At 36.6% G+C, this 19,658-nt stretch overlaps 1 protein-coding gene across 1 annotated transcript in view; it reads left to right on the plus strand.

The window, feature by feature from the left end:
• The window catches only part of LOC132911039 (diacylglycerol kinase 1), a 151,045-nt gene that overhangs the window by 126,099 nt on the left and 5,288 nt on the right, over positions 1-19,658 (plus strand). The window contains exons 4-15 of the mRNA XM_060967368.1: positions 3,411-3,542; positions 3,778-3,991; positions 6,593-6,754; positions 15,787-15,909; positions 16,258-16,307; positions 16,671-16,745; positions 17,122-17,359; positions 17,629-17,834; positions 18,446-18,622; positions 18,710-19,004; positions 19,078-19,202; positions 19,294-19,581. Of these exons, the coding sequence (XP_060823351.1) occupies positions 3,411-3,542; positions 3,778-3,991; positions 6,593-6,754; positions 15,787-15,909; positions 16,258-16,307; positions 16,671-16,745; positions 17,122-17,359; positions 17,629-17,834; positions 18,446-18,622; positions 18,710-19,004; positions 19,078-19,202; positions 19,294-19,581 (2,085 nt within the window). The remainder of the gene's footprint in view (positions 1-3,410; positions 3,543-3,777; positions 3,992-6,592; positions 6,755-15,786; positions 15,910-16,257; positions 16,308-16,670; positions 16,746-17,121; positions 17,360-17,628; positions 17,835-18,445; positions 18,623-18,709; positions 19,005-19,077; positions 19,203-19,293; positions 19,582-19,658) is intronic.

Genomic DNA, 19,658 nt, shown 5'->3' on the forward strand with positions numbered 1-19,658 from the left:
CAGGACAAATTGTAAAAAAACAAAAAAAAAAATAGTGAGTATGTGCGAACGCAGCGTCTCGTAAAACAGAAGAATGCAACTGTTGCGTTGGTAGCGTGGTAAAGAAGATGGTGAAACAAAGAGAATGCTGAGACGCGTGCAAATTTGTATCGACGAATATCTTGTAAATCACATATTAAATAAATCTGAGACTATTTTTATATCAATTCCAAGTGTAATCTAAGTGTTTCTTTACATTTATTTCGGCGCTTAATATCCATAATTCTCAAGAGTGTATAAAAAGTAATCGTAGAAATATTTATTGAGCAATAAATGGAGAACAAGATAAGTCGTTAAAGTAATAGTATGTATAACGAGCATTCTAATAACGAAGGAGGAGTCTAGGAACAAGCCGCAATAATTAATCATCTGTGATATCACAAACGCATTATTAGAGATCCTTCGTCAAGTTCTAATTGTAACAAACAACCTGGATGGTTATAACTGATATTCATAAGCGACAACTAATGAATGCTAATTAATTTCGTGCGAACATGCTCTAAAAGGCATCTGCAATTATCGATTATGTTAAAATATCAGCCTATGTACGGGTTACGAAACGAAATTTTACGAGCGAAAAGTGAATTAATTAATAGCAAGGGAGAGCATCAAAATAATGGAATGTTTAACAATTCAAATTAAAAATTATCCGCACCAAAGTAATTTCCTGGCGCACATATTATTTATTCGTAACAAATATATAATATCGTAATACATAAAATATAATTAATTTCGTTACAACGAATCTTTTACATTTTTTCGCTTGAAAGCATTTTTCTGTATTTAAGCAATTTGCTCTTCAGCAGTATTATAGCCGTAATCTTGATCAACAGGTATGCCAACAGACGAGGGAAATATCAAACCAATTAAAGCAATTATTTCATTATACAGGTGCTCGAATGACTTTTATCCGAGCTCTGGTAAAATTTCATTTCGTCCTATCCTTTTTGTCCCGAAATCTTTCACTCGTATTACCAACGTACAATCGCCAATATGATTTTAATCTATTCGGAAAACTGCCTATATTCGATGGATCAAAAGCCATTTATGTGATCCTGCAGTTTCTCGTATGGTGATTCGAAGCGCGACAGAATTTCATTTTCACCCGCGAACACCGTACTACCATCTTTGTGTGCACAAAGCTTACGCGTTAACAGGATTTAGATCGCCGCATAATCCATGTATAATAGCAGTTGATCCAGATCGACCAGTCCCGAGTAAACTATTCAGCATCGCTGATTACAAGATGGCTGTTGCTATTATCGAGTTAATATGTATGCTGGGGAGATTCTGGACATCATTAAATTGCTTGATTAGGAAAGATCGAGTAGGGGACGTTCGTGGTACATATTAGGTTGTCCGAAAAGTTTCTTTCGTTTTATAAGGAAATCATAGACGCACAATGTTCTTCGTTTTATATTAGTTAAATTTTTATATTATTATTACGAACATAATAATAGAAATAGAACGAAATGGATCACACCTAGTTCGATAAAATACCAGTATGTAAATATGAAACCGGAATTTTTATATAGAAAATACACGTTTATTGTATGAAAATGATGCGATGGTGCATTATCATGGAACAAAATTACTTTGTGTTGCCTTTTTTGATATTCTGGTCGTTTTTCTCGCAAAGCTTGATTCAAATCGATCATTTGTTGTCGGTAGCGCTCAGTATTAAGGGTTTCGCCAGGTTTTAACAGCTCATAATAGATCACACCCTTCTGATCCCACCAAACACAGAGCATTGTCTTCCGTCCATAGCGATTTGGTGTTGTAGTCGATGTCGGTGGTTCGCCTGGAGCTACCCATCATCTTTTACGCTTAGGATTCTCAAAATATATCCACTTTTCATCGCCAGTCACAATTCGGTGGAGAAATGACTTTCTTCTGTATCTGGCGAGCAGCATTTCGCAAGTGGTTTTTCGGTTTTCCTGCTGTCTTTCATTCGGTTCATGTGGAACCCATTTTCCCACCTTTTGGATCTTCCCCATGGCTTTCAAACGTATGGAGACGGCTTCTCGTGTCACGTTTAATCGATCAGCGAGTTGTTGTTGCGTTTGAGCGTCATACTCATCCAACGATGCTTGCAATTCGCTGTCTTGAAACTTTTTCGGTGGTCTTCCACGTCCTTCGTTCCTCGCGTCGAAATTGCCACTTCTGAATTTTTTAAACCACTCAAAGCACTGTGATTTACCAAGAGCATGCTCACAGTAAGCTTGGACAAGCATTCGATACGATTCTGCAGCAGTTTTCTCCAAATGGTAACATAAAATCAATGCTGTCCGCAAATCGTAGTTTCCAGGCACAAAATTCGACATGTTCAACGCTATTACAAACTATGCCGTTGTATGAAACTTGTATCGTTGTAAGTCGAAAATGTTTGTGAGATGTCAACAAAGACTTTTGGCATCAATGACGCAGTTTAGTGATAACTACATTATCAGCTAGGCCCATCTATAGGCAAATTCCGGTTTCATACTTACAGACCTGATAATATAAAACAGAAATTGTTGTTCATCTATTATCACCTTATGAGACGAAAGAAACTTTCCGGGCGACCTAATACGAATACTAATTGGCAAGTATTGTCAAGATTACAAAATACGCTTTGCGAATATAATATAATAACTTGTTTTACGTTTATAAAAAGCCACATATTATTCTAACATTTTTATCTTTCGTTTACTGTTCACATAGTAATTATCATTGAAGAGTCTCGTCATCTTTAAACTTTGAACTTCAGCGACACGACTTCCATGACTCTGCGAAATCTTCAAATAGCTTTGAATGTTAACGCTATTAATGAACGACCTCTGTGAATTTGAAAAGACTTTGAGTCACGTGTGACACATATTGATGATATTTGTAACTTTCAAACGAATTTAAATGTCAATGAAAACGAGCTGTTGTGACGTTCGCGTGACGGTTTAATAACAGTGATAAAGCGACGATGATCTACGACGATATTCAATGGAGATTTGGTAGTGCAATTGGGATTTGCTATATCAACATAATGTTTAAGTGATAAACCTAGCCGTAATCTGTTTCGAGAACAGACTCCAGGGATGATGATTAATTAAATTAAGTACTATCGATCAGGTTGAGCAATAAACGGTTCGCAGTTGCCAGGTTTGCATAAATAATCGACTTGTGTCGCATTTATCAGCGGATGAGCTACGCCTTGATCACTTCCCCGATTAAGGAAAACTTTACTTCGAGATGAAGAAATTATAATAACTAAAGTTACTGTCATTCGTTTTTATATAGCAAATTACAACGCCAATTAGGATAATTTTATTTTTATGTTGAAATTTTGTAAATAAATGTTATCAACATATTACTGAGAATGAATCTTCTTGTTTCAGGACATCGATTACGAAGGATTTCGTAAATTTTTGGACACCTATCTCGAAGTGTCAACCCCCGACGAACTTTCACGACATCTTTTTTTATCGTTCGTTAAGAAGGTGTCTCGAGTCGATGGAAAAGCTTTCAAGGTAAGATTTTTCTATTTAGTTTCTAAAAAATCCTTTCCTTTTTTTAAAGGGGTGACCTTATAATAGCTATTGAAAGGGAAGGAGATGAAAATAGTGTTGGAGAAATTATAACATCAATATCCAATCTATTATACTACTCAAAGTTTCGTTAAGTTCTTCATAATAATTTGTCAATTAAATCATTAAAATATCATGTGTTCGTTTAAATTACCAAGGATGATAATTTCTGTATCAGGAAATGGCTGTGCTATCGTCGACAACCGCCTGTGCTGCCATTACGTCTCACACAACGTCCAGCAGCAACGTGAACAACACCGGTTTACCTGGTGGAACGTCGTCGGAAGGACATAGTTCTTCCTTGGCCGACAAAATTCATGGTCTCACGGAGAAGTTGCAAGCCTTAGGACACCATAGAACGGAAAGCGAAGCCTCCACCAGAGCACGCACAGGTAATGAACGTTTCATCTTTCACCGAATCACACAAATATTCAACATCCACTATTTTCTAAGATATCAATTTCTATGACTTCTATTCAAACTCTATGACTGAAGTAAAATTTTAAAAGAATTCAAATTATTGTTCAAGTAAATTTAATTATTATTCGTATTACATTATGGATTTTCATGCATCCGTGGGAAATTTAAAGGTGCGCAGACAGAAAAATATCAATTTGCGTAAATCTCTACAGTATTGTTATAAATATTTAACGCCCGTGATAATGATCCAACTTGCCAAATCATCGAAGAGTTATTTAAAATAGAATCTCTTTAATCCAATATTGTTAAACAAATTGAATACATGCACTGTTTTCAAATCTTATAAAGAGAGAGAAAGCTATTATTGCTTCTAATTACTCGCAGCCTTTTAATCCTTGAAACGTTGACGAAGGAAAGGTCTATTTAGAATGTCCTTCGACGATAAATTTAGGTCCCTGATAAAGGTATTTACAGTGTAAACGCAATATACGTGCACGTAAACGCGCTGAATCATCTTTCACCAGCGCGCGTTTACAGGGACATTATGCAACATTAACTTCCTCTAACTCAGAGAGAAACCGACTGAAATGTTTGCATTAACTAGCTGTTCCTCGCGGGATACAAGAGGATTAGACAATAGATGCTTTTGATACATGCCTCTGTTATAATTGCACTGTAGACAATTATAAAATCACAACTTTAAGGAAATGTTAACTTAGGGTATCCAGTTAGCGCATATGAAATGTCATCTTTACTGCGCTCATAACTAGTTTCTTCGAAATAATCTATACTTGATCAATAACTCAACAATTTCATTATTGTAAATTTATAAGAATTGTCAGTAGAATTAAAAAATTCTTGGAATAGAGCTCAAAACAGTTTGTTTTTAAGTAATTTGAAATATTATCATATGATAATATAATACAAAAATATAATAATATGTTTATAAATGTCGCATTAAAATATTTTCCAGATGGAATAGATAAGGTTTTTAATTTTTACTTTACCTTTTACGTACAAACGTAATGTACAAACATGACACTTCTTCTAAATTTAATTTTATGTTTTGATCGTTTGAAGCAGCCAATAATGAGAGTTTCATATCTTCCTTATGGGCTCGTTAAATTCAAACTTTCATGAAACGACATCTCATATGGATAAGTTTAATTTATTACCATTTAAATACACAAGTAATTCGTCATATTTTCGATAATATAATAAATAAAGCAATTTCATCGTTTTACCATTTAACACATTGACGAACATCCCGAAGAACGCTACTGGCAAAACAACCGTCGATTATCTTTATTCGGTTCACGCACACTCTAATACCGAATGATACATTGCGCGGCCAAACGTTTCTGACATTGTCACCGGCCAGTGCTATGTATAATCGCGAGTTTCAAAGTTATGACACGGAAAAAATCGATCGATCGTACAAAGTGGGTCGCCGTGAATGATTACTGGTTTCATTTGATGATTTAATCTTGCCGCGAAATCGTCCAAGGTGTCAATTTTCTTTCGCAACAGCAATCTACGTGAAAGAGCATTTCACTGTGAAAGAGAAGGAGATATTTCAAACTAATGATTTTATTTGTCCAGTCATTCGCGTTACGATATATTCCTTAGTCATTCGCAGAACTTTCTTTGTGAAATTTCCGCGTAAACAGAGGAAGATAAGGTGGAAACTGCGAGAGGAAGCAAATCATTAGTCTGACTTTAGTTTAGTCCGCGTGCGACATCAAAGAACCCTGAAAACTGAAATTTCTGGTTGATCGTCTTTCATCGGTTGCTTTGTATGAAAGCGTAGAAAAGGAGATTTATTATTGTATCGTTACTTGCAATTATTCTATACATAAATTTAGAGAATCCCATAAGTAACGTTGTTTTATTATTTTGAAGCAATGAAATGTGTCATGAGAATAATAGCAAATTCCAGAGGGCAATGGTAACCAAACGTTTATGAGAAAATGATAGAAATATTTATTTTCATTTAAGAGATGTGCGAAAAAGTCCTAACTATTTGCGAGGTAACGTAACAGAAAGTATAAGAGTTCTGTCTAGTTCTCCTTCGATGGGCCAAGACCATAAACGAAGACAATTTTAACCAATCGAGGGAATGGTCCAATTAACCAACCGAAAACTTGCTCCTCTAATTATCATTTCCATCGAAATGCCTGGCAACCGTACTATTGAAAATCGAAAGTCTCGTTAATGACTGGTTTAATTGCAAACGCAAATGGAATAATATTTAACGCGGCATTATTGACAATATGGGTAACTCTGTCCTTCTGTCGGGCAAATGTCGGCTGTTACGGGAAATTCAACGCGCGCACATTAAATGCTCGGTGTCGGTTTATCCGTGTTTGTGCATCTGATTGATCGAAATCGGAGACAAAAGCGGTCAGAAACGCAATGTACCCCCACGAACATCCATTAGGCGTTGCTTTGCCAGTATAGTAAATCGAGAATCGGAGCCACGATAAATCAGAAACCTCCATCGTTCGTTCGGTCGTTCGACCACTCACTTGGCAATATCCTCTCTTGTGTTTCATCCGTTTGGGGGCTTCAAGGAAGCGTCCATCCTATATTGACGATACAGCACACCTCGTACAGCTGTCACGATGTGATTGAGAAGAAAAGCACTGACAGCAGCCCAAGTCACAGCCAAATGTCGCGGAATTCGTCCAGGAAGTCGAACAATTCGCTGCTCGTCAACAACGGGAAATTGGAAGGTAGGTGAAGTTGGATGTTAACGACGATGTGGACCAATTTGCACGCTCTTCTTCGGCATTCCATTGCTTTTCAACGGGATTACGGTGATTCGATGGCCCGCTTGCTCTCTTTTCTTGCTCTTTTTATTTCTCACGGTGTGTTGAATCGAAAAAATTTATTTAGCTGCTTGTTTTACGAAAACATAGAAGATTATTTTAATTAATTAATTTTTTCGGTAGATCGCGGATTTTTACGCATTTGTGGGATATTTGAGTTTGATATAGAAAAATGTCTAAAGTAAATTTTGTTAAATTATGTTGGTAAAAATCTGCATATTCATAGTCTATTAAAATCTATTGGCATACTAATTCTTTCGCGTTAAACGTTCCTGTATACTAGTTTTTCTCAATCAAAATTACTATTTTCCAACACGCTTCTCCTAACTCTGCCTGTCCTATCTCTGTCAACCCCAACACATTTAGGATTTCATTATAATATGAGAAGCGCAAAAATGTAGGAAGAACGACAGCTAACAAGACATTTAAATTAGTAAGTAAACTGCGGATATTTATGCATTTGTAGGAAATTTAAAAGTTCAAACTTTAACAAAAAAGCATGGAGTGTACATAATATTTGCTCAGATCCCATTTCCTTACTTGCGTATAAAATTATGAATTTGCATAAACATCGGCAATTTATTAATAAGAAGGAGCCATAATATTCCAAGCTGCTTAACATTCGATTATTCGTGTCAATGGGTCAACTGGATAACATTATGAATCCTAAAAATGACATTAAAGTTCAAAAACATCTGGCAATGGATATAAAACTTGCGTTCCAGCAGGACGACGATATTAAAATTTACGTGCAAGTGAAATACATAAGTCGTTCTGTTTAACTCGAACAGGAAGTTATAGCTTTTGGTCGCATTTCAAATGGAATGCACAGAGATTCTGTTTCGAGGAACATAATGGTAAAACGCCGATAAACGTCCGGTTCGAAGTAGAACGAAGAATAATTCTGCGACTATAGGCCATCTCGAGTTAAACGACGATGGCATCACAGGATGATCGTAACGTAATTCTGTCTCTTTTGCTCTATGATTGTCGTAAGATTCTTTACGATGAGTCGTGACATATAGATTGGCAAACAAATCGATGTCATAAAGGCGAACTGCCCGACACCGTAAAACTTGTAAGAATGTGTAGTACTTAATGGTCGCGTCCATGGTAGCTCGATGATGTCTTAATCGATTAGTCTCTGCGTCACAATTATAACGCAGCGCAAAAGCTGTTGACGCATGTCCGGTCATATGTTGCTTGGTAAAAAATTATTTTCAATGGAAGCTTGCTTGTCGTATGTTCTTCCGTATCAACGTGATGTCGATGTCAAAGGAAAGGAGAGCTTTTAAATATTATTATTAGAATTTTACGAATTTTACGCAGTAATTTTTTATAAAAACATTATAAATTTGACCCATTTTTTGAAATTTGAATAAATAATAATTCCATAAGACGTTATCGGCTTATCAACCATTTTTAAAAGATCTACATCTCTTGATTCAACAGGTTATTTCCATTTTCAATTATGCCATATTATAATCCTCCTGGTTAATCCTAAGATAACATTAAGATCAGAAAATCAACAAATTTGCGCGATGTGATCTTCATATCTTTTCCTACTGTTGAGCTTATTACATGTATGTGAATACAAAGGAACGCGTGGGTAGATTGTAAGGTAGAAAATATATAGAAAATATAAATACAAAGTTTGGAATGTAATTGAGCTGATCCAGATCCGCACGCTAGCAGTGCTACCCTATGACTGAAAACCCTGAAGCCAACGTCGCCTATCTACTGTTTATGGTTTGCCTTCGACCCAGTCTTTTGTCTATACGCTGTCGATGGCTTCAGTGCTCGAGAAAACTAAAAGATGTAGAGTTTTCTTAGAAGTGGTGACCTACACATTTTTGGCACAAGTTCCAAATCCTATTCATTTAGTTATCAATAATTCTAATGTTAAGACTTCGTGAATAGAATTTTCAAAGGAAAAAGGAAAGATCTAAGAAATAGTTGAGATTTATAACATAATAGAAAGACGACACACACTAGTCAGACATCATAAAACTCTAGGTATACTAGGTGCTTCACGAAGCTATTTAAACACTTACCATAGAAAATTGTTATATTCCTATTGTACTTATATGTTATATAATTGAAATTTCATTAGCGGTATAATGAGACGCGACAGTAATGATTACATCGGTAAAAATGTCGATGAAAAATATTCTACCAGTAGTAAAAGAAAAGCGATCAGCGACAATCTCATCACGACCTACATACAAACTCGGAAGATCTCCTCTCCAGCTGCAGAATAATAGTTCGAATGTTCCATTAAAACCAGTATCCTGGACCAGCCGACGATAAATTTCGTGACAGCTCCGGTGGAACAGCGCGTTATTACCACTCGACTTTCAAAGTGGGATTTCAATTTAAGAAGCCGGATATTTGGGGCTAATTTTCATACTGATGAGATAGTCGGTGGCCCAAGAAAGTCATGTGTCGCTAAGACCGACAAAAAATACGATCCGCGAGCCTGTGGATAACCGTAGAAAACGGAACAGCGACACGAGAATACCCTTTGCACGCTGGAAAAATTGATGTGCTCCGAGAATAGAGTGGAATTTTCTTTGCTGGAAGGGAAACGCGTTACGATAAAGGAAAGTTTCGTTCCGTACGCCCACCGATTTTTACGTCGATGCATTATTCCTGGGGATCCTATGTAACGCGATCGTAAACGCGGTTGAATTATAACTTGGCGCATCAGCTCGATGGGAAGTGCGTTCCTTATCATAACGGAATTGAAAAGATACGAGCCCCTGTTCAATTTTACGAAGCTTTTATTCGCGTCTCTACAAACGAGCCATCGTTCCTATTAAGCAGATGAATCGATGATTGTTTGAAACGTTTTGAAAAGTAGGTGTTAATGCGTTCGTATTAATCTTCGTTTAATGTCATTGATAATTAAGAGTAGTTTTGTCGTAATTTCAGTTAGATTACTTAAATGTAAATGAAAACACTTTTTATAGCCACTGTAAAATAAAATATTCGAAAGTTTAGGTTGCATTTTCACCCTGTCGTCTTTTTTAGTGTTTTAAAAATTGTTTAAATTTGAAGGAAACACAACGGGTTGTTTTTAATTATCGATTAATTGTCTCTTCCTAAAGCATTAAAATGCTTTTATTGTTATTAAAAATTGGGAAACCATAATAAGTAACTTAACTCACATTTTTGCTGCTTATCCACAACCCAATAATGCTATTGTTGAGGTCATCATTTTTACAAGACGTATTCAATATCTATTAGATCATTTCACTTGTTTGAATTTGTAGTCACATTTTAATATTTCATAATTTATCGTTATGAATAAAACTGACGTTCACGTAACAAACGTTCACCAACTCTATCGGCTACCTGTAATTTTTCAGATTATTCAGATTATTCTATCGAGAGAGCTTCATTAATTCAATCGACAGGAGTCCAGTTAATCAAGCACTAACTGAATCTTCGTTCAGGTAAATGGAGTTCTGTAAATATAATAACTGTAAAGTTCGAAAGTTACGAAGATAACACGGTGTGTGTAAAGGAGAACAGGCAATGGCAATAAAGAGTGACCTTTAGTGCTCTTGAGCGTCAGGAAATATTTAGTTGACTTTGACAAGATTTTGACGAGATAGACTAAACCTTTGCGCCTTCCTAGATACAGGAAACCACGTAAATATCCATTTTTAAATGACAGCTTGATCTTTGTGAAATGTCACGGAGTAATTCGAGAAAATTCAAGATTAACTGTTTGTGGAGTTGTCCTGGGCAATGAGGGAAACGACGAAATCTCAAAGGCGGTATATTTTTGAAACATGAAAAGAGTTGAGGCAACGACGACATCAAACGTTGTGTTCTTGCTTTACCTCGTTTAAACGTTGTCACCTTCGTTTCTTGATCAAAAAGAGCAATCTTATGGAAAAACATTCGAACGATAGACAGACCGAAAGACGTATGTACGTTTAACAACGTATAGTTAAAATAATGTATTACAATATTGTATATGCAAATTATATATTTTAATTACATTATATTATGTATCGTATTATTTTAATCTTATGTGCAAATGTAAAGAAGTAGCGTATCCTGTATATTGTTTTATTAATGGTAAACAATGAAAATATACTTGAATATATACGAAATTCATCCCTTTATCTTTAGGAACAGAAATTGCAAGTTTATGGTTATTTTCTCTTTTCTTTGTATTAACTTTTTCCCATATTGTCAATCTAATATCATTGGACAAATTAATTTATCTTCTAATTTATTTTATATATAAATATTACTATTTTATTTTCTACAGCAAAGATTTTTAATTACTGACGCTTCGCAAATCAACTACAATCAAATACAACTTCCTAGAAACGATGAGATAGATATACACGCAGGTACATTAAGCTCGGCAAGTAATAGAGTCAAATTAATTAGTAGTTATTAAACCAAAGGTACGAATAAGTGATCCGATAATAAAATCAGTGACACGGGAGATGTATATATCAGGTCACATTCTGTTCTTCCTTGTTTCAATCAATAGCGACCAGTAAACAAGCGAATCAATTTTTCAGCAATCCATAGACCCTCGTTCTCGATGTTCAATTATCCCGCTGCTCACCGATGAGTTTGCGTATTCGTTCGAATCCCAAAATAACGCCGAACCTGTATCATCTGGTATAAATAACGTCAACCTTAAAGTACATCGCGACTCTTCTTGGCGTTAAGCTCTCTCGATATACTTTGTCAGTACCTCTCGAGTCACGCGACAAGCAACAAGTGTCATCTTCATATTTCCCGCTATATATTAATCGTTGATCGCGGCCGATGATTGTTTAATAGCATTTCCAACTGGAACTTCATCGTCTTCCGGTTGCGAAGCTTCCGTGTTCTCCAACTCTGGAGTTACCCGTTAATCATCGATTCCTGACACAATGGTGCTGAAGGGCGCTCGAACACGTTTACCAGATATTCCTGGTGCATTGTTGAAGGAAGGTGAGACGAAGACAATATTTCTAAGTTGGATAAAGATAGATTAATTGCGATTTCAATGGATTATTTTCGTTCTCTGAAAACTTCAACCTGTGTATATTGTTGGATGTCTGGATGACATACAATGAATCAGATTGCAAATGTTATTAATATCGATGTGTCACAAAATTACATGCAGTATATAGTTTCATCATAGTGTACAAATAAGAATTATACTAAATACCACGTGTTTTTCGAATAGAGATTTTTATTGTAATATAAATATTTCAATTTTGACGGAGAATTCGAAATTGACAAGAAATAGCCGTAATTTAAATCTTGAGTATACTTCCAACAAATAAAGTGTCGAGTAATCTAGTCCTGTTTCTTGTTATCTAGCTTGTAAGTAGCAAACTAGGGAATATTTAAAAGTATTTTGTGTAATATATTTTACACAACTTTTTCTCTTTCAATTTTCTCTTTCAATTCTTTTCTCCTCCATTGTTTAAAGATAGCAGTGCTTTGTCATCAATTTATGTTTACTACACAGACAACGTAGAATATCGTCATTTTTAACTAACAATGCATTATTGCAAACGAGCGAAATTTCGTTGCTAAATAAAATCGTTCCTCCGTGTGTCTATAACGCAAAACTTAAGCGTCATGAATTTCCAGGTTGACAGAAAAACATTTGTGTCATCGAGGCTCGCCGCGATTGGACAACGCTTCTCGTTGTTCGAAACAGGCGAAACATCGAGCCCTTTTATCAAACAAAAATAACATTGTGCAAGAATATCGCTTTCTCGACGTGGCCGAAAGACCAGGTCGGTTGTTGCACCGGATTAATTGTCGCGGGAAACAATGCACGTGGTCGTTCAGGATGATTCTATTCATACGGCGAAATGAAATCTGGCCGGAAATAACGTCGAATAAGTTAGCCCGTCCGGTTATTCATTACACCGTGATCGTCGTGGCGAGGCAATCAATCGTGTCATCCGGCGAGCACCGATGGTTTCAATTAAATTAATTGTTCTCAGTGATCACGTTGCTCGGTGGAATAAATTGCAGCCAAGTTTCTCCAACCAAGCCGTATACCATGCACCTCTGATGATCGATGAACTCCTTTTCTCTCTTTCGCGCCAGTAACTTCGTTGTTTGGAAGAATAATTAGTCGGAGCAATCGTGCTCTTTTTGTCTTTCTCGAACCTGTAAGTTTGCGCTGTATCACATTGCAAACAAGCTTTTACGTTAATGGTTTCATCGGACGAAAGATTCGACAGCGTTTAATTACATGTTCAATATCAATATTTGTTGAAATACGAAAGCGTTGCAGCATCTACAAATAACACTGCTGTGGTCTGTTCAAAATCAACTGTTTACTTACAGCTATCGAAGACCAGCCTCGCTACCATCTTCATACGTAAATGTCGGAGAAGTTATGCCAAAGATATTCTCTGCTATATAACGATGAATCAGTTTTACTAGTAAAACAGAAGTTGTAGAATTTTATGAAAAGCAAAAGCGAACGCTACAGTACGAAGCATCAAGCTGATACGTATTAAGCTGTGCGATGGCTTGCTCGAGAGTGGAAAACATGATTTTTCGCGTGTTTCTTGGCGGCGAGAATGAAATCAGTTTTCGCGGTTCATTCGTGCGTCACTTGAAATCGCCGCAATATAAATCGCGAGCGTAGCCATCGAGAAATCATGGACGAGGCAAAATGGACCGCCAGAGAGCAATAGAATTACCGGTGAATTTGTTTCAACGTTGTTGCGCGTACTAAAGATAAATCGTTCGCCTTCAACGATTGATCGACCGGTTTTATTTCCCTCGTGACTAGCCGTTTTAACCGTCCTCCTTTTTTTTCTCTTCTTCTTCTTCTTATTCTTATTCTTCTTGTTTTTCTTCTCTGTTTCCTTCACGGGGACATCTCAGGTGCCTACGTATCTAGAGACTCGTAAAATCACGAGAAGGAATTACAGGGACAATATCGAAGTCTCGAGGCTTCGTCTTGTCTCCGATTCGGGACTATTTTTATCAGGAACACGGCAAACTAATAGTCTCGCACGAGTTGTCTCTCGGTCAGACAATCACGTTCTACTCGTTTTATTGAGTCATCCTCGAGTGTCCTCGAATAGTTCCGAATCGGCCAGTTCGAGGGAATATTATTTCCATGAAATTCGATATTTTTCTTTGCGCGATGATTGAAACATTTTTTACAGATATTTCGAGATCGCTCAAAACTATGCCAGATTATTCAAGGTTATACTAAGATTTGATAAACTACGACAAATACTCGAAAAGCGTTCAAAATCGTGTCAAGGTCATTTGGGGGTTACATCGACGTCGTTCAAAGTCACTTGGAGATCGTTTTTCAGATTTTCAAACAACTTTCTTGCGTTCTTCTATTATACAATTCCCATAAATAATAATAATAATTCTCAAAACAGAGTACTTTAACAGACTACATAGTAATCCGCTCCAAAGTTCCTTTTAAATTTGAAGAAATTGAGAAAGAATGATTGCGACGTTTAAAACATTAAAAGACTTCTCTTGGTTGAAATTAAAGTAAGATCAGGGAATAAAGAATGCGAAAATCGTAACACGGTCAAGTTATCGACTAAATTGCATTTTGTTACAGAACCAGAGAAAGGTTGTACGATATACTGCAACAATGTAACAACAGAATATCAAATGTCAAAGATTCCAGTAACTTACGTTTTTTCCGTATTCGATCGTTCGATCGAGAAATTGTTTACATATCGAGCGAAATTACGAAGGTAAAACACGAAATTTCTGCTTACAAATATCGTTCCAAGAATATTCGTCGCGTCTATCAACGAACAGTCGTGCACGTGCAATGCTCGATCGTTATAATTAGAGCGGTACTCGTGTGCATGCATCGATACTTGGCTCCTAAACCCCGCTACGTACGAAGCAACAGGTTCCTTCTAGAGATTCTTAGACACGACTGACGAAAGCCATTTCGTTCTAATCTAAAAATAATATTCGATCGGACTTTCCTTCGACTTTGACGTCACCATGAGACCACAGCTTTTCCTGGACTTATTAGAAATCCAGGAATGTGTGCAATAATAGTTGAAACTGTCTAGTCACGTTATAAGCGTCAGTCATATGTAATGGTATTTTATATCTATGTTCGTTGCAGACGATGCGACACCATTGCAATTTCATCGCAACAACGTTTTACGATTCGATAGGTTTATATTTCTAATGACGAAATGGACACAAGGGTGCTATATCGATATCGGAAATATATAACTATCGAATCGTGCGATGTTACTAGTGGAAAATTGCAACGGCGTATCGGATCGTTTGTTTTCACCAGGTCTCAATCTCTTCGGTTATAGCGTACCACTGTTTTGATAGTTTTTATTAGACGTTTGATTTAAGCACTCGAAAAGCGAGTAGATTTCGAAAAGTACAATTCTATTATATCGTAACACAGTTAGTACAAGAATGTAAATTAACCTAAGGATGTGAAGCTACGTTATGCTGAAACAGAGTTTCGATGAAATTTTAACGTCCGACTATAGTTATCCCTAACCATTCGATACATGCCCGTAACATATACGGTCATAGATTGCTTTTAGTTTGGCTGATTATTTTAGTCATTGATCTATATAGATTCGAACTATCTATAAGACGATTATACACATTTTTATTGTTAGTTGTTTTATATTACACAACAATTTATCCATTTTCGCTACTGAATGAAAGAAAAATTTGTGCGTTAAGGGCTTGATATATTGAATTGCATCAGAAATTCGTCCTATTTTAATAGAAGAAGACGAATGAATGTTACAATCCGATATAATGAATTCTTGATATTGGCTATCTACGGGTATAATTACTTGTAACAAAAGGATTAAAAGAAAATGAATAGAGAGCAGAATGTTTCTGGCAGTTAAACGATACGCATTGAATTAAACAGATCTTAATATCGTTCATTATCTTTCATTTCGCAGAAATGAGAAACTTCGTTAGAAAACAGAGCACGATAGATGTCCACTCGGTTAAAGTCAGCCTCAAGGATATCGTGTGCTATCTTTCCCTCTTGGAAGCTGGTAGGCCAGAAGATAAATTAGAGTGTAAGTAATTGTTTCTTTTGTATCGATCAAAGTTAATTAGACCTTATGAAAGCGAGCATTGGGTATTTTTATTCCGATGTTGGGTAACCTTTCGCCATTAACGCGTTCTTATGTCACTTTGTCATAAATCATGGTCTGATGAAAGAGAAATTCACAGACAGATGCATCGACAGTCACGGCTGTATTCCTTAAACATTCGTATTCGCGTGTCCAACGCCAGTCATTTTCTCAGTCTGCTTCGCTAGTTGCACTCGCATACAGTGCACTCGAGCTTGCATATCTGCTGCAACTTGTTGCACGCCAATTTCGACGCGCATTAATTCATTTGCCTTTCTCTCTTTTTTTCAGTCATGTTCCGGCTGTACGATACAGATGGGAACGGCGTTCTTGACACAAACGTGAGTAGAACGAGATTTTTTGTTTTATTTTTTCCTTTAATTGCTAGAAAAAACCGATTCTCATCGACAGCGGTTTTAAATACGAAGGAAATGGAAACTGCATAGAATTGCAAATAGTTTGCGACGTTTCAATAGTTTGCGTCGATTTTATATCTATATTTCTGTTCGACGTTTTCTCACCATATATGTTAAACGAAATGATTATAGGTTTTATATGGTAGTATTGGAAATTTATCGACCAATTAATCGTAAATACGTCAGTCGATAGGGCAACGAAGTCCATCAACGAATTGAAATAGATCGATTCGAAAGCACCTTATCTAACTTAGCCACGGGTTTAATATTATTATCACGCTTCCCTAGGAGATGGACTGCATTGTCAATCAGATGATGAATGTCGCCGAGTATCTCGGATGGGACGTCTCGGAATTGAAACCGGTGAGTTGGAATATCATTAATATTCCTTTTCAGGTGCACGTTGTCGTATCCACGCGCATCTTAATAACTCTACTTTTCATCTAAATACAATTCTTTTCGTTTAAAACATTTATTTTAATTAATACAAAGAACCTTCTCTAAAATAACGAACCATCCCATTAAAAAAAAAAAAAAAGAAAAATGTACTTTAAACAACATCGTGAATTTCAATTTTGTAATAAAACAATTCCTCCAACAGTTACTCTATTATAAATATTATAGAAGAGATATTACGTTTGGGAAGAAGATACATAGAATCTAAAATTTCTTTGTTTACACAACGAAGAGATGGGAAATTGATGAGCGATATCTAGACGTAAATCCTCGATATTTCTAGATACTGCAAGATATGATGATAGAAATAGACTACGACGCGGATGGTACGGTATCTCTGGAAGAATGGAAAAGGGGTGGTCTGACGACGATCCCGCTACTAGTTCTTTTGGGCTTGGATTCTCACGTAAAGGAAGACGGTAACCATCTCTGGAGGCTAAAACACTTTAGCAAACCCGCCTACTGCAATCTCTGTTTGAATATGCTAGTCGGTCTCGGAAAGAAGGGCCTTTGTTGTGTCTGTAAGTATCATCGGAGCTTCTTTGATGTTACAGCGGTTCTTTTTTCACGGATGTTTTGCTAGAAAACATTTTCATCCGATGAGCTTCCACCCTTTTTATATGTTCTCTTTTCTCCTTTTGCACCTTGGTAATCTGCGATGAAAGAGGAGCAATTTTCGTAAAGTATATCGCTCTTTATCGAGTTTACAGTAACCCGCGTCTTGAGTACCAATAATTCTTTTCATTCGCGCTGAAGCAACAGACAAACGAGCCGTTCTCTTTTTATATAGTCTGCAAGTACACTGTCCACGAAAGATGCGTACAAAGAGCACCAGCCTCTTGCATAGCCACCTACGTGAAAAGCAAAAAGACGTCGCAAACGATGGCGCACCATTGGGTCGAGGGAAATTGTCACGGCAAATGTTTCAAATGTAAAAAAACTATCAAGAGCTACAATGGGATTACGGGTTTGCACTGCAGATGGTGTCAATTGACAGTGAGTAGTCTTTCCTTTTATAATTATTTCTTTTTTCAATGAATCAGATAGATGTCCATATCTAGGCAACCAAATATTCCAGTTATGCTGTAAGTGTATATGAAAGTTTGGAGGTTTCGTATGTAAAATTTGTATGTACGTTTCGATATAAAAGTATAGATCGTACTTTTTATATTTTCAGCAAGAAATATAGAACATAAAAGATATAACTTAGAAAAAAAACGAAGCTGGCACCCCGCTGGGGGTAGCCGCCCACATTCTATATTATTTTTTATTTATATTTTTTTTTCTTCACCAACAAGATATAACACTTTACCAAATGTCCGCAAGGACAAATTGTAAAATAACCAAAATAAAATAAAATAAAAAAAAAAAAAAGAAATATAGAAATCGCTGGAGTTAGAAGAGAAAAGAAATAATAAAGCTATGATTAATCCATGTTCGTGTAAAAATTTAAAGATACAGTAACATTGGAAGCAAACATAATAATTCCATTCTTGTAATTATGTTCATAAACATATAAATTCGCTTAAACATCCGCGGTCTAGTTGTAACTATCGAAAAATAATTATAATTGTGTAACGTTATTCACGTTAATAACGATTTTACAGTTGCATAACAGATGCGTTTCGCAAGTGAGGACAGAGTGCACGTTGGGTGAGTACGCAGTTCATATCCTTCCGCCTACGGCGATTTGTCCAGTTGTCTTAGACAGGCAAAGATCGTTATCTAGGGACAGTAAAAAGGGAAGCAAACACGGTCAAGATTCGTCGTCGACTGTTACCTCGGTAAGTGCAATGAGCTGAATTGAATGATTAAACACCAACCAGACATGATATCAAAGGATTCTAATTCGAGATGCAAAATTCTATTAGCAAAGTGGATTCCTGACATCTGGTGCTGCTACTAATCAACAGCCAGCTATGTCCTTCCAAATTACACCGCCGCCGGGGACTTTTCCACTTCTGGTGTTCATAAATCCAAAATCCGGAGGAAGGCAAGGCGAACGCATGTTGAGGAAGTTTCAATATATCCTGAACCCGCGCCAAGTTCATAATCTGGCCGTGGGCGGACCTATGCAGGGTTTGCAAATGTTCAAAGACGTGAAGGACTTTAAGGTGATCTGCTGCGGCGGTGATGGTACCGTTGGCTGGGTGTTAGAGACTATGGGTACGATTAATAATTTGAGAGCTGGGTATTCAGATGATCCATTTATAACCATCATTTTGTGTTTAAACTTCAGATCGTGTCCAATTCGAGCATCAACCAGCTGTAGGTGTCATACCATTAGGGACAGGCAACGATCTTGCAAGGTGTTTGCGATGGGGTGGTGGTTATGAAGGAGAAGCTATTCATAAAGTACTCAAAGTATGTAAATATCATTGTAAAAGATCATTCTTATACGGATAATTAAAACGAGGTTAACGTATTTAAAATTGCTGTATGAAATAATTTCTAGAAAATAGAGAAAGCGACACCTGTAATGATGGACCGCTGGCAGATAGAAGTGCTTGATCAGAAAGATGAGATGAGACCAAATCAAGACAGTATACCGTACAATATCATTAACAATTACTTCTCTGTGGGCGTGGACGCGGCGATCTGTGTAAAATTCCACATGGAAAGGGAAAAGAATCCTGAGAAATTCAATAGCCGGATGAAGAACAAACTTTGGTACTTTGAGTACGCGACCACGGAACAATTTGCTGCCAGCTGTAAAAATCTTCACGAAGATCTAGAGATCGTTGTACGTAAATATTTAAAATGTTTAAAACGTTGTTTAAAAAAATGGTTAAGGTTAATAATGAATTAATGTTCATAGTC

The sequence above is a fragment of the Bombus pascuorum genome, chromosome 9, assembly GCF_905332965.1.
Source record: "Bombus pascuorum chromosome 9, iyBomPasc1.1, whole genome shotgun sequence".
NCBI classification, from domain to species: domain Eukaryota; kingdom Metazoa; phylum Arthropoda; class Insecta; order Hymenoptera; family Apidae; genus Bombus; species Bombus pascuorum.